This window comes from Salmo salar, chromosome ssa20 (genome assembly GCF_905237065.1).
Source record: "Salmo salar chromosome ssa20, Ssal_v3.1, whole genome shotgun sequence".
Classification (NCBI taxonomy): domain Eukaryota; kingdom Metazoa; phylum Chordata; class Actinopteri; order Salmoniformes; family Salmonidae; genus Salmo; species Salmo salar.
The window spans coordinates 45,015,859-45,028,087 of record NC_059461.1 but is presented as its reverse complement, the minus strand read 5'-3'; the positions used below and the strand labels follow the sequence as shown (position 1 = coordinate 45,028,087).

The following is a 12,229-nucleotide window of genomic DNA, read 5'->3' as shown; positions in this document are numbered from 1 at the left end:
TGGCCCCATCCATCCTCCCCTCAATACGGTGCAGTCGTCCTGTCCCCTTTGCAGAAAGGCATCCCCAAAGAATGATGTTTCCACCTCCATGCTTCACGGTTGGGATTGTGTTCTTGGGGTTGTACTCATCCTTCTTCTTTCTCCAAACACAGCGAGTGGAGTTTAGACCAAAAAGCTCTATTTTTGTCTCATCAGACCACATGACCTTCTCCCATTCCTTCTCTGGATCATCCAGATGGTCATTGGCAAACTTCAGACGGGCCTGGACATGCGTGGCTTGAGCAGGGGGACCTTGCGTGCGCTGCAGGATTTTAATCCATGACGGCGTAGTGTGTTACTAATGGTTTTCTTTGAGACTGTGGTCCCAGCTCTCTTCAGGTCATTGACCAAGTCCTGCCGTGTAGTTCTGGGCTGATCTCTCACCTTCCTCATGATCATTGATGCCCCACGAGGTGAGATCTTGCATGGAGCCCCAGACTGAGGGTGATTGACTGTCATCTTGAACTTCTTCCGTTTTCTAATAATTGCGCCAACAGTTGTTGCCTTCTCACCAAGCAGCTTGCCTATTGTCCTGTAGCCCATCCCAGCCTTGTGCAGGTCTACAATTTTATCCCTGATGTCCTTTCACAGCTCTCTGGTCTTGGCCATTGTGGAGAGGTTGGAGTCTGTTTGATTGAGTGTGTGGACAGGTGTCTTTTATACAGGTAACGAGTTCAAACAGGTGCAGTTATTACAGGTAATGAGTGGAGAACAGGAGGGCTCCTTAAAGAAAAACTAACAGGTCTGTGAGAGCCAGAATTCTTACTGGTTGGTAGGTGATCAAATACTTATGTCATGCAATAAAATGCAAATTAATTACTTAAAAATCATACAATGTGATTTTCTGGATTTTTGTTTTAGATTCCATCTCTCACAGTTGAAGTGTTCCTATGATAAAAATTACAGACCTCTACATGCTTTGTAAGTAGGAAAACCTGCAAAATCGGCAGTGTATCAAATACTTGTTCTCCCCACTGTACATGCTATTCAATCATTGCACCCACACTGGTCGCGCACACCAACAAACGTCTGCGTTGCCAGGCGCTAAAATAGAAGTTGGTTCCATTTGTGACGCAGAACGGGCTGCAAGTCCTGCCTCTCCCATCTCCTCATTGGTTTTTAGAAGCATATACGAACGTGCCATCTTCTCATTGTTTTTTAGGAACATATACCCACGTGGATGTTTAAAAGATGAACTGAGGTCGGTTGTGGTAATGCACCTTATTATGAAAGTTAGTTGCCAATCGGCATATAAAGTCCAAAGAAGAAAGAGAAGCCTGGAAGGAGGAGAGATGACTAGAAACGATTTGGTTGTCCGTTTTATGTGTGGATTAATTGTCGGTAGTAGAGGACCTTGTGCATTTCAGGTAAAATAACAACTCAATGATTATATCCTAGGACAAATTAGCTAGCAACAGCAAGCTAGCTAGCTAGATTGCCATAAATGTTTAATGCTTTTCGACCTGTCCCCAAAATTAATATAATTAGTTCAGAGTTTGCTTTGATATTTCAACCTGCGTGTCGTGATCACATATGGTGTGGGGGGACAAAATCAATTTGCGCACGATGGCGCATGCGGACGTCCGGTTTGGGCATGGTGTAACATTCCCACTTTCCTGAGCTCGGATAAGTACGGTGGCCCTTCAGGAGCACAATATAGTAAGTCAAAAGACCCACACAACAAACTCATAGGAGCTAAATAACAAACATAACCCCCACCCCCAAAGTCTATGTATGAAAAATACTATAACAGTCTTGAAAACACCCAGGGTGTGCATGAGCCCTGACAGGTCTGGGCTCAGGGGTAGCCAGAGCTGACTGTTGTTCAGGAGGCTGGGCAGGTGGCATAGCAACAGAAAAGTCCTGCCTGACCACTGGAGCAGTGGCCACGTTTGGTATGTTCACAGGAGCAGAAAACCTGTGTAGACAGCTGGGGTGCCAACGAGATCCATCTGCCAGATGAAATGTCACTGGAACCAGTTGAACACTGACCTGACTTGGAGAGAACCAGTTTGTTGGCCCGATGAGGTCGACGGGCTCTAACCCAGTCAGACACATCGATGATTGATGGCTGAGCTCTGTGCTTCTTGTCGAACCTCTGCTTCATTTCATGCTGATGCTTCCGCACTGAAGACCCAGCTGGTGAGCGAGGTAGCAGTGCCCTTGGTGGGTGAAGCAGTGCCCTTGGTGAAGGGCAGCACAAGCTCACGCCCCAACATGAGTGAGGTGGGGGAGACTCCTGTAGTGGAGTGACAAACTGCGTGGTAGTGGAGAAGGTGCTGGGAGAGTGCAGTCCCCAGAGAGCAACCTTCGGCCATGTGCGCGCAGTCATTTTTTAAGGACTGATTCAATCTTTCCTACCCCCCATGTTAGCCAGCGGGTGATAGAAAGCAGTACGGATGTGGGTAACACCTTTGGCTGCGAGGAAAGAGGTGAAGTGGTTTGACAGAAACTGGGGTCCATTGTCCATGTTAACGGCCGAGGCAGGCCCCAGTGAGCGAAGACCTGATCCAGAAAATTGACTATGGTTTCCGCTGTGCCTGTGCCCATTGAAATGGCTTTGGGCCATTTCGAGTGAAGATCATACAGCACAATGAGGAACCTTTGATAGTGTGGAACGTTGTGTAGCTCCCCACAGACGTCGAGCTGTAGGTGCACTCAAGGTCCAAATGGCCAGTCCAGGGAATGTAGAGGGGGAGGAGCAGGTGAGCCAGTCTTTCCAATGATGAGGCATGACGTGCGGGACCTGACGAGATCTTCAAGGTTACGATCTATGCCAGGCCACCACACCATGTCACGATACCTCTGTTTCAGTTTGATGATGCTGAGATGACCTTTAATGGGACATGGGGAGGCCATCCTTTCCTGAAGTACTCAATGAGTGTGCCAAATGATGATTCTGCAATCAATGTGTCCTCGAGTTCGTGCAGGGACACAGTGTTCTGTAGAGGAGAGTAGACAAGATGCACCAACTCCTCTTCATCATCTGTCACCATCTGAGTAGATGAGCTTTGTGTGTTGACGGAGCGGGACAGGAAGTCTGCTACAACATTGTCAGTTCTGGAGGGAGCTGTACTTGGAAATCGTACTGTTGTAAGCAATCTGACCACCTATGGAGACGGAGAGACCTGTGTCTCCTGTCAGTGGTGGACATCAGAGCTATCAGGGCTTGATGGTCTGTTCTGAGGGTGAAGAAGCGACCATAAAGGTAGAGATGCAAGCCCAGATAAACGCCCAGATGCAAGCGAGAGCCTCACGTTCCCCTACTGAGTACTTTTGCTCTGTCGGACTGATAGCGCGAGAGGCCATCATGCAGCTGAGACAGGACTGGCCCCATAACCACTGCTGAGGCGTCGCAAGTCATCAGCGTGGGGCAGTTCAAGTGGAAATGAGCCAGGGTTGGAGACGTGGTGAACAGACGTTTTAGCTCCTCGATCGCTGCCTGAGTCCAATTTCAAGGAGCATCCTGCTGTAGAAGCTGTCACAGCAGCGACATGATGAACAAGTATTCTGGTAGAAATCACATGTAGTAGGCGGTCATACCTAGGAATGATGCCAACCGTGAAGCTGATGTAGGGGCGGCACTTTGAGGATGGCATCCACATTTAACTGCAGCGGAGAGATGCCCTGGGATGACACCCAGGACCCCTCAAAGTCTATGGCTGATGGTGGTTAAGGAGATGGCGGTTGAGGCTGGTGAACACCTGTCGTAGACGCTCATCATGAGCGGCAACGTCTGACCCATGCACCACAAACAATACAGTCCAGTGTGAGTGATGAAGGCCGTTAAGTTCCTGCTCTCCGGATGAGGTCGAGCTTGGAGAAGATATGGGAGCCATGGAAGTGTGTTGTGAGCTCCTCCATTGTGGGTAGTGGATATTTGTCAGGCAACACTGCTTTGTTGGCTGCTCACATGTCAACGCAGGTTCTGATGCCCCCTGATTTCTTCTGAACGATCACCAAGTTCGACACCCAGGGAGGCATCGATGGGTTCGATTAGATCCTTAGCCACGAGACGTTGGAGATCCCCCTCGACGCCTTTGCGGAGGGCCAGGAAAATCCGACGCGGCGGTTGAATTACAGGAGGAACCTTGGGGTCAAAGAGTGGTTTGTGTGTGAATGCAGTCAGACATCCCAAACCACTGAACAGCTCTGGATACTGTTGATACAATGGAGAAGACACATGAAGTATCTTGGCCCCACTGTTGTGCTGTAGAGAGAATCCATGACTGACAAAAAGGTCCAGGCCCATGATGTTTGTACCCTGGCATGTGACGTGAAACGGGAAAGAGTCTAAGGCCTTGGAACCATAACGTACTGGGAGTTGGAGAAGGCCAAGGCTATCTACCTCGCTCTGACCGTAGCCACAGAGTGTGGTGGACGGAGGCTGCAGCGGTACGTGCAGGAAGAACTGGTTGTATGTTGTGGCATTTAGCAAAGACACCTTGGCACTGATGTCAAGGAGAGTGGGAATGCAGCTCTCTTCCAGGTGGAGGGCACATAGTAAAGTTCACTGATTGGGGCCCCACTGTATGGATCACTGCCTGTGTGTTGTGGCTGTCGTAGGCACGTGGTTACACTGATGCGTTGGCGGATGTGGAACGGCACCACTTTGCAAAATGGTTCAACTTTTGACAACGTCTGCATGTCTTGTCCTTGGCTGGGTAATCTGGAGCCCTTGAAGCATGATGGGTAGATCCACCATTTCCACAGCGCTTCTGCTGGAACCCTTGGTGAGGCCGTGCTAGCTGTATTGCGATGGTTGAGTCTGTGTCACACACTTCATAGCTAGTATGTAGCTACTGCACTGACTGCTCCCTAATGCTAGCACTTGTTGTGGGTTAAGCTTGTATTTCACCTATTTTAGCAGCACATTCAGTGGCCGATTCAATTTGTAGAGCAAACGTGAGTGAAGTAGCAAGGGTTAAATTAGCATCTTCAATTTAACAGTCTTTCTTGTACCCGGGGGTTGGACATTTTTTCAATCAGCTGATCTCTTATCAGTTCGTCTTGTATTGCTACAAAATTACATGACCGTGCTAGAGCTTTCAAATCAGCTATAAACTGGCTAGCTGACTCATCAGCTCGCTGACATAGTTGTTTGAACAGAAGCTGTCTCAGTAGAACGTTTTCAGATTTAAAAAACATTCTGTTAAGAGCTGCTATTGTTTCTTTGTATGCTGCGCCCCTCCTCTCCGAGGCAGTGTAGGAATATAGCATGTTTCCTGGTGTCGGCAACAGTATCCAGTCCTATAGCTAGCAGGTACGTTTCAAACAAGCCTTTCCATTGCTCCTAGGGAATGACAGGATCCCAAATGAATTTTGTGGGTTCTGCTGTTCTCTTCCAATTCTGGAAAAACAAACTACAACAAAACAAATCATTTGTCCCAAAGACAATTCAGATAAATCACATTAAAGAAATATCAGGCAGCAGCATCAATTGAAAACAATGCTAATCTTGTGTAGCTCCCTCCAGTAACCACGAGCACAACCGTTCCTTGATGTTTAACTGGCGCCTTTATTCTGTAGTTTTAGTCAGAATTATCACCTTCCGTGAGAACTATAAAGTAAATGAAAATACAGTTAAGCACACTCTTACAACTTGTCTTACAAGTGACTTATTAGCTTGATATAACTCTGAAATGCTTCATACAGAAAACAGTTTAGCCGGAGCTATAACAGTATCAGATTAAACACATGATTAAAGGAAAAATACCTCATTGGCTGCTTATTACAGATGGGAGGAAATCAAAAACTTCACATTTATTATTCCTGGCATGAATTCACCCTTCATCCTTAATTATTATAATGTTACCATCCTAACATACACACTGCAACCTTTACGAACTACACCCTAAAACATGAAAATTTAGCTAACACAGCGCGGGATTGCCTTCACTCCAAAGGTGTGTTGCTACGATAATAATCCCCGTTACAACAGTTCTTAGCCACGTAGTTCCGCTTGTTTTATCATTTCCCCTGCATAGCGAACACGTAAACAATTCATACAAAAAACAACGACATAGACTTACGGGTTAATTGTCAGTTATATCTTGTGTGGACTTCCAATACAAGTGGCTCCTGCTTATATAGACCTTAAATAATCTAAGGATAATAATTACATTATCTATCTAAATTGGTACAGTATTAAGAATTCTGTAGGGTCATGCCTCTCTCCACACCCCCTAAAAACCATCACAGGGTTTGGACCTCATGGGCCTCTGTGTGGGGATCTTCCAGAGATGTTATTGTGGGCTGTGTTTGAAAGCTTTACTAGCTGTCAAATCCTTGCTTCCTCCATACTCATCTCCTCAATTCCACTCACAGTGCATTGGCGGACAGGAACCGATGTTCCTCCCTCGGAACGCTTCCTCCAATGAGCTTTGAGAGGAATTGAGAAAATAAGGACGGAGGAAGCAAGGATTTGACCGCTAGTAATGTTTTCAGACACAGCTGTGATGTCAGAGGCAAAACCCATGCAAACAGATTTGTGAGGGTTTACTCCATTGTAGTAGTGTCACGCTGTGCTGACTGAATAGCAGAGGTATGGCGAGATAACCTAGACAATGCAGCAGGCAGCTATATTTACGAATGGCAATCCACGAATGGCTTTACATTTACATTTACATTTAAGTCATTTAGCAGACGCTCCCTCTCCCATACCAGAATGCATTGTGTTTTTCATTCAGGCCATGTAGAACAGGAGCAAATTATGTTCACCAGACCTGGGTTCAAATACTATTCAAAATATTTCAAATACTTTGAGTGTTTGCTTTAACCTGCACTTTTGGGAGATCTCCATTGGGTCCATTGCAACAGACAAGCTTAATGAAGCACATCTAAAGTAAAGTACCAGTCAAAAGTTTGGACACACCTACTCATTGAAGGGTTTTTCTTCATTTTTACTATTTTCTACATTGTAGAATAATAGTGAAGACATCACAACTATGAAATAACACATAGGGAATCATGTAGTAACCAAAATATATTTTCTATTTCAGATTCTTCAAAGTAGCCACCCTTTGCCTTGATGACAGCTTTTCACACTCTTGTCATTCGCACAACCAGCTTTATGAGGTAGTCACCTGGAATGCATTTCAATTAACAGGTGTGCCTTGTTAAAAGTTCATTTGTGGAATTTCTTTCCTTCTTAATGCATTTGAGCCAATCACTTGTGCTGTGACAAGGTAGGGGTGCTATTTGATGAAACTGGCTCTCATCAAGACCGCAATAGGAAAGGAAAAGCCAGAGTTACCTCTACTGCAGATGATAAGTTCATTAGTTAACTGGACCTCACATTGTAGCCCAAATAAATGCTTCCCAGAGTTCAAGTAACAGACACATCTCAACATCAACTTTTCAGAGGAGACTGCAGGAATCAGGCCTTCATGGTCGAATTGCTGCAAAGAAACCACTACTTAAGACACCAATAAGAAGAAGAGACTTGCTTGGGCCAAGAAACACGATCAATGGACATTAGACCGGTGGAAATCTGTCCTTTGGCCTGATGAGTCCAAATTTGAGATTTTTGGTTCCAACCGCCGTGTCTTTGTGAGACGCAGAGTAGGTGAACGGATGATCTCCTTATGTGTGTTTCCCACCGTGAAGCATGGAGGAGCAGGTGTGATCCCTCCGTGAAGCATGGTGGAGGAGATGGGATGATGTGGAGGTGCTTTTCTGGTGACACTGTCACTGATTTATTTAGAATTCAAGACACACTTAACCAGCATGGCTTCCACAGCATTCTGCATCGATATGACATCCCATCTGGATTGCTCTTAGTGGGACTATCATTTGTTTTTCAACAGGACAATGACCCAAAACATACCTTCAGGCTGTGTAAGACTATTTGACCAAGGAGTGCAATGGAGTGCTGCATCAGATGACCTGGCCTCCACAATCACCCAACCTCAACCCACTTGAGATGGTTTGGGATGAGTTGGAGCGCAGAGTGAAATAAAAGCAGCCAACAAGTGCTCAGCATATGTGGGAACTCCTTCAAAACTGTTGGAAAAGCAGTTGGCTGGTTGAGAGAATGCCAAGAGTGTACAAAACTGTCATCAAAGCAAAGGGTGGCTACTTTGAAGAATCTCAAATCTAAAATATATTTTGATTTGTTTAACACTTTTTTGGTTACTACATGATTCCATATGTGTTATTTCATAGTTTTGATGTCTTCACTATTATTCTACAATGAAGAAAATAGTCCAAATAAAGACAAACCCATGAATGAGTAGGTGTGTCCATACTTTTGAAGGGTACTGTATGTGAAATTATTTCAAATAGTATTTGAACCCGTCTGACCAGACCCTCTATTTTTCTGATTCAAAACTGCCTGGCTTTGCTGCAAGTGCAGGAATAGCTGTCTTATCCTCAGCATAACCCCCAGCTGCATATTTTTTGCACTGAAGATAGAAAAACCAATATATTCTGTGTTTATATTTATATGAGGAAAGCTACTTAATGTACAGTAGTGCTCATCCTTTTTACTAAAGTAATCCTGTGTTACTGTACTGTTACACTACCAAGTTGAAAAGAATATAGAGCCCAACAATTGTTGCATCAGTGTTTTCATTTGTCCTTATGACAATTCTTGCTCAGCAGCTGCATCATGTATTTGTATTTCCACAACACAACAACCTGAAGTTTTCTGTTACAATGAAATTATATTACAATCACACTATGAAACAAACTGTATGAACAGTAAAAAATATTTTATTGTATTTGAACTAATACAGTTAGATAATGAATGGAATACAATTAATCAGATGTATTGTCACAAATATAAGAGTTCACAAGGAAAAAGCTTCCAACATTTTCTTCACACCAGTAATATCTATGAACAACAACTTTTATTTTAATCGTATGCATAGTGCTAACAGACAGAACTTGGGTAAGTGAATTGTCATTGTCCTGGAACTTCACAATGCCGGGCATGGCGTGACAACCATAAAACTAGGGGGGCCAGTACAAAAACAAACAAACAAAAAAATGCATGAAATGAAATGTATGCATTCACTACTGTAAGCCGCTCTGGATAAGAGCGTCTGCTAAATGACTAAAATGTAAAATGTAGAGCTGCTTTGACTTCTCTAATCCAATTAAAGCCAATACTAAGCAGAGACGCATTACATGTTCATACTGAATGCGTGCTTGCCTCAACAGAGACTAGTCCCTTGTTAGGAAGCACTAATGCACTATTTTGATATGAAACGGGATCCTCATAGCAGTTAAAGTATAGGTTAATATTCCTAGTTCCCAAATGCATTCTGATAAAAAAAAGGTCACAGAATTTGGCTCCAGATTGTTTATGTTGATCTCCTGCAGTCATGTATCATGTCAGGTTAGAAACGCAAAGCACAGCATCTGCATAGGAATAATGAGTGGTTCGAGTCACATGTTATACATTAATTTTCAATCCTTTAATATGATGCTTTATCCATTTTATGGTATTATTCCAGACCTGGGTTAAATATATTTATGAAATACTTGAGGTGTGCTTGATTTGGCTCAACTGGTACTATGGAACCAATGGAGTAGTCCCAAAGGTGCAAACTCCTAAATCAAACACACCAAGTTTTTGAAAATATTTTTGAAATATGCTTGATATAGGTCTGCATCATGACACACACTATAGTACCTTAATCTGCGTGGGCAGCCATGGTAGCCAACCATGTACTCCTGGGCATAGCAGTACTTGCGGCAAGCCCCTCTGTAGCCACAGGTCCAGCCCTGAACCTTTGTGTCATCAGCTGTAAGAAAAATAGAACAAAACTTGACTGGGATGAATGAATGAAAGTACCCCTTTATGACCAACATATTGAGTTCTTGTCTTGTGAGTAATGCCACTCTGTTAATCTTGAAGTATACAATAACTTGCACTGCTGTCAGCAGCAGCAGAACTACCATGACCAAACCCAGTCTCCTCATTTTGTTTCTTCAATAAACTCCTGACTCCTCAGGCACTGTGCCTGCCTCTGTTGTGGCTGTTATATACAGAATTTCACCCCCCAAGGGGGAGGAGTTGTGGGAGTTTACGGAATCAACAATAATCACCAATAACACTCAGCGAGAGAGAGCCGGGCCCACTGACATCTGGGGGGAGGGGGGGTGAAGTACGTGACCTGGCCTAACCCTTCCACTGTTGCATGTACTCTGAGCAGTGGAGCTGGGACAAATAGTGTCAAGGGCATCCAGTAACCATTTCCTGCAGTCAAATGACCTAGTGGCCTCATGGGTGGAATGTTATTAATAAAAATGTTTTCTTTATTTTACACTGAAAATCCGGTGTTTCAATACTGAACAAAAATATAAACGCAACATGCAACAATTTCAACCATTTTACTGAGTTACAGTTCATAGGAAACCAGTCAATTGAAATAAATAAATTAGTCCCTAATCTATGGATTTCACATGGTTGGGCAGGGGCCCAGCCATGGGTGGGCCTGGAAGGGCATAGGCCCACCCACTGGGAAGCCAGGCCCTGCCAATCAGAATGAGTTTTTCCCCCAAAAAGGCTTTATTACAGACAGAAATACTCCTCGGTTTTATCAGCTGTCTGGGTGGCTGGTCTCAGACGATCCCGACAGGTGAAGAAGCCAGATGTGGAGGTCCTGGGCTTGCATGGCTACACGTGGTCTGCAGTTTTGAGACTGGTTGGACGAAATGCTCACCAACAGGGATGTAAATAAATGTGTGCGCAACATTTCTGGGTTATTTGATTTCAGCTCATGAAACATGGGACCAGCACCTTACATGTTGCGTTTATATTTTTGTTCAGCAGGAAGGATCAACACTGCAAATATTGACTCTTTGCATCAACTTCATGTAATTGTCAATAAAAGCCTTTGACACTTGAAATGCTGAAATGCTTGTAATTATACTTCAGTATTCCATAGTAACATCTGACAAAAATATCTGAAGACACTGAAGCAGCAAACGTTGTGAAAATTAATATTTGTGTCGTTCTCAAAACTTTTGGCCACGACTGTACTTGTGTTGTTGTTCTCCGGTGGCTAGCTAGCTAGCTAAAACGGTCCCTTTTCTAAAATTAGCCACGGATGGAGATAGGGATTTGGACTTGTGGTTTTACTTAATTCTCTGTACTTGCCAATGATTATAATGGGGATTCTGATCCAACCATTAATTCATACATTGTTGTGCCCCTAGCCTGAGAGGATGCTCAATATGTACAGTAGCTAGATGTAGAAGGCGTGCACTGTATGAAAAATACAAGCGTGTACTGTATGACAGAATGATAGACCGTTACTGGTATCTGGTGCTGTGAATCATTATGTTAGTGCAAACATTAAATTAAAGAAATACACACAATTTTTATTATCTGTCTAGGGCCTGAATTCAATCAGAACAAGTGTTAACCGGTGATAGCAGACACACGCATAGTGGATGTTTTGGCGGTGTCGGAGGTGGAACTGTGTTGGAGTGGTGAAATCAGTGAGCAGCTGCTCTTGTGATCAATATCAGAAAGCCATCCTCTTTTTCATTCTTAATTTTCTTCATCATCTTGAATGAGAGTGAGACTTGAGACCTGACAAAAGACACAGGCTACAATGGCTGTGAAGAGGAGGACCTAAAGACTGTGTTATCAATTTGATCAAGACTGCTGTGATCAATCTAACTTGTACTGTAGGCTATTTTGTGATCAAGGATTTTTGTTTTCCCTGATAAAATTAAATCACTATACCAAATAGGGAAAAATTATACAGGGTTAGTTTTGTCTTTTGTAGATCCTGTGTTTGCTGATGATTACTCCACCTCTTTTTCTGTTGTTAAACATTTGAGCCAAAATACCTGATTAGCTTTAATTTGCTTTCATTAGCTTCATGTCGACTAGCTTGCAAAACCCATATTTGGATATGGCGCGTAAGTGAAAAAGATAGAATTGGGACTATTAATATTTAGTATAAATCCTGGTGGTCCTTCATTCTATCACCAGTTCTTAAATGATGGTTTCACGTTCATATCTGAGAGTCACTGCAGATTTCAACATTACGATAAACATATCTGTGGAGAACTATACACAGCCTTGTCAGCAGAAATGTAGTATTCACGACCCATCCCAGGCAGCAGTAGCAACAGCATCAGCAGCAGAGGCACATGACTGGCTCCCTCTGCCACATGCACAGCACCCCAGTGAGGGGTAGAGCACTGCTACAAAATAGGCTACTGC

At 43.8% G+C, this 12,229-nt stretch overlaps 1 protein-coding gene across 1 annotated transcript; it reads right to left on the bottom strand.

Moving 5' to 3' along the window:
* Nucleotides 1-8,738: 8,738 nt before the first annotated feature.
* On the bottom strand, nt 8,739-10,013 carry defbl3 (defensin, beta-like 3). Its single transcript, XM_045704202.1, has 3 exons — nt 9,916-10,013; nt 9,680-9,813; nt 8,739-9,405 (listed from the first exon to the last, which is right to left on the bottom strand). Exons 1-3 carry the CDS (start codon nt 9,967-9,969, stop codon nt 9,384-9,386), a joined length of 210 nt encoding a protein of 69 aa, XP_045560158.1. The 5' UTR covers nt 9,970-10,013; the 3' UTR covers nt 8,739-9,383.
* Between the last annotated feature and the right edge of the window lie 2,216 nt (nt 10,014-12,229).

What these genes read in the sequence shown, in the direction of transcription:
- defbl3 (XM_045704202.1), bottom strand. Translation starts at nt 9,969, where the DNA reads ATGAGGAGACTGGGTTTGGTCATGGTAGTTCTGCTGCTGCTGACAGCA. An exon ending in TGCTGCTGACAGCAGTGCAA is followed by an intron (nt 9,814 to 9,915) that starts GTTATTGTATAC and finishes ATCCCAGTCAAG; the next exon opens with TTTTGTTCTATTTTTCTTAC. An exon ending in GGCTGCCCACGCAGATTAAG is followed by an intron (nt 9,406 to 9,679) that starts GTACTATAGTGT and finishes ATTCCTATGCAG; the next exon opens with ATGCTGTGCTTTGCGTTTCT.